At 35.2% G+C, this 2,774-nt stretch overlaps 1 protein-coding gene across 1 annotated transcript; it reads right to left on the reverse strand.

The window, feature by feature from the left end:
* Positions 1-538: 538 nt before the first annotated feature.
* Positions 539-2,774, reverse strand: LOC146919873 (UDP-N-acetylmuramoyl-L-alanyl-D-glutamate-2, 6-diaminopimelate ligase). The gene is made up of 5 exons (XM_085713270.1): positions 2,670-2,774; positions 2,480-2,532; positions 1,142-1,342; positions 974-1,057; positions 539-872 (listed from the first exon to the last, which is right to left on the reverse strand). Exons 1-5 carry the CDS (start codon positions 2,715-2,717, stop codon positions 704-706), a joined length of 555 nt encoding a protein of 184 aa, XP_085569396.1. The 5' UTR covers positions 2,718-2,774; the 3' UTR covers positions 539-703.

The following is a 2,774-nucleotide window of genomic DNA, read 5'->3' on the forward strand; positions in this document are numbered from 1 at the left end:
AATCGTCTTTGTCGTCCAAATCCTCATCACAAACCCTGGACAAAGAAGTAGTCCTCCGACGCATTCGCCATCAGAAGTCCCTAAACAGAATCAAAAGTATTTTTGAGAGTTTTCAGGGCTGCTCGGCTTCAGCCCAAGAACAGAAGTGGCTCCAACAAGATGATGTTTTTTCTTCACCTTAAACATATGCAAGCCACTAGTTTTCAGATATGAGCAATATGCCTATCGACTTGTTGCTAAATGGCTTCTAATGTTATTTTTCCAATTTATGTGCCATCATGTATCAGGTTGACCATCACAAAATATTGCTTACAATTCAAATTATTTGTCGTTTAAGGTTTTTTCACAATGATTCGAACAATAAATAACTTAATAATGGAACAATTTCACTAAATTGCTCACGAACATAATAGCCATGTTACTATAGCTTCTTCTTTACTACTGTGCACACCACCCCTCCCCCTTTTATCAGTGTTATCATTCCCTTCTCTGAAAGTATTTCAGGGTTTGGAGAGGGAGTTCTATGTGGCAAAAACACTAGTGCATAATCAACTTCAACTAACATGGATTATATAGTAATGTTACAATTTAGTCCAGTACACCGACAGAAGCAGCAAAGACGATTGGTTAAAAATACATGTTGCAACATTGACGCCTCACCTTGGCCAAAAAAATCTATAAATTTATAAGGGAATAAAAATCCTCATTTCTGGCGTATGATCCCGGAACTGGAAAGTAGACGTAATGCTTGGTTGGAATTCTTCAAAACAGCAGACGATCTTGGAACTGACATTTTCCTTTCTTTCAAGAAATCCAAGGCAGTCTTTAAGCATTCAGGAGGAGCTGGTTTGCTCACAATAATAGGTTCAGAACTGCAAATCACAAAGGAAATATATATAACTACAGGATTAAAAGCAGCATGAAAGCATAATTATAATTGCATAGAAATAGATAGGATGAAAACCCTACTAACCCTGAATCCTTGGATTTTCTCTTCCTTGAAGTGGTAGCCTTTAATTTATCTTCCTCCTCATCAGTCTCAGTTAATAAATTTTTTCTACAAACAGATTATAGCCTCTTAGAGATTTATCTAAAGAATCAAGCGTAGTTAGATAAGAGAGAAAGAGAGGCCAATCATTACTTCTCCTTAGCTGCAAGCATTTCAACAATGCTTTTGGGAAGAAATCCCACAGCAGTGTTTGGTTTTTGCTGAGATTCAGTGTTTGGTTCTTGCTCAGATTCAGTGTTTGATGTGTCCCTAGATTTTTTAGTAGCTTTGGATGGTCGAGGTGTTAAATTTTGAGCCCATTTTCGCCGACGTTCTTTCTCTTCAATATTAACCCTGCCATGTAAAGTCATATTAGACATCACTATATGTGGTTGTTATGCATGAGTCCAAAATAAAGCCAGGAGAGCGTGCAATTGGATCTTAACCCATAATTATGCAGTATAAGAGAGAATAAAGGAATGTTGCTATTTGCAAAACAACAGATCAAAAGCCATATGCTAGCTACACCCATCTGTGCCATTCAGCGGTTAGCCCATAATAATTTATGAAACTAACGACATCCTGAGATAAGCACTATCTCTCATCTCATGAATGTTTTTGATGAAAAACCTTTTCATATGTTCCAGTGTTGTTAAAATTTAAATAACAGCTATAGTGGCGCGGTAGCATAGCAGAATTTGAACAAATCACTATCGTTCTTCAATATGCTATTTAGTACGAATATTTGTGAAATAGTGACTCTAGCAGCGCTATAGCACAGTTGAGAGAACTTGACCAGAGCACTATTTTTTGCGATATGCAATTGACAACACTAAGATATTCACTGATCAGATCTCATATTGTTCAAATTTACCAAATCTTTTATCAAAATTCTTAAAAAACCATTAAGCACCGTAGTGCCAACCAATTAATAATCAGCAAAATGAGACACTCACATAGTCACATCTTTCTATAAAACAATGTTTATGAATGAGTGAATTCACTCAGTTAGCATTTTCTATCCCTACTCAAACCCGAGATTATCCAATAATCTATCAATGTTAAAAAAAGTTCTGCCAACGTAACTAATGTTGTCGATCACAAACAACAACGGAAAATAGCAGACTGTTAAAATTCCACCATGCAAAAGTGCTAAAGTGCAACAATATCAGCAAATTAACAACATTTTGTACTGAATAGTGTGTGGCATAACAGTAGCAGTTTATCCAAATTCCGCTACGCTATAACTGCAATATAAAACACTGCAAGACCTGAGCAGCCACATCAAGATTGATCAATATCTTAGTGACTGCAGTACAGCTAAAAATTCTCTGAATTATAAAGTACCCCAACAAAAATAAGATTGAAAACTTAGTAATTTGTATTGATGAATTTTTAAACAACCCTAGTTACTTTACTCATTGCAAAAACAACATCACAGAAATTCTCAAATTTTACTTCCAATAACTTAAATTAACCTCATAACTAAACCTGATTTTGTTTTCCTTTTTAATCTTTCGAATCTCTTCGTCTAGCTGAATACCCTGCAATACACACTCTTAGATTAAGTATTCATACTTAAAATAACCTCAAAAACAAAACAAATTAAAGATTGTAAATTCGATTTGATTCATTGAAACAAATAAATTGGAATTGGAATTGGAAAATGAACTGAAGAAACCTGTTCAGCTGTGAATTCCTCAGGGGCATCAGAATCGTTGTCTGACATGGATGCGATTTTGATTATCTCTCTCTTTTTCACTTTCGTAATCGATTCAGAAAATTT

This window comes from Medicago sativa, chromosome 5, assembly GCF_051527215.1.
Source record: "Medicago sativa cultivar Bolivia chromosome 5, Bolivia_mono, whole genome shotgun sequence".
In the NCBI taxonomy this organism is placed as follows: Eukaryota; Viridiplantae; Streptophyta; class Magnoliopsida; order Fabales; family Fabaceae; genus Medicago; species Medicago sativa.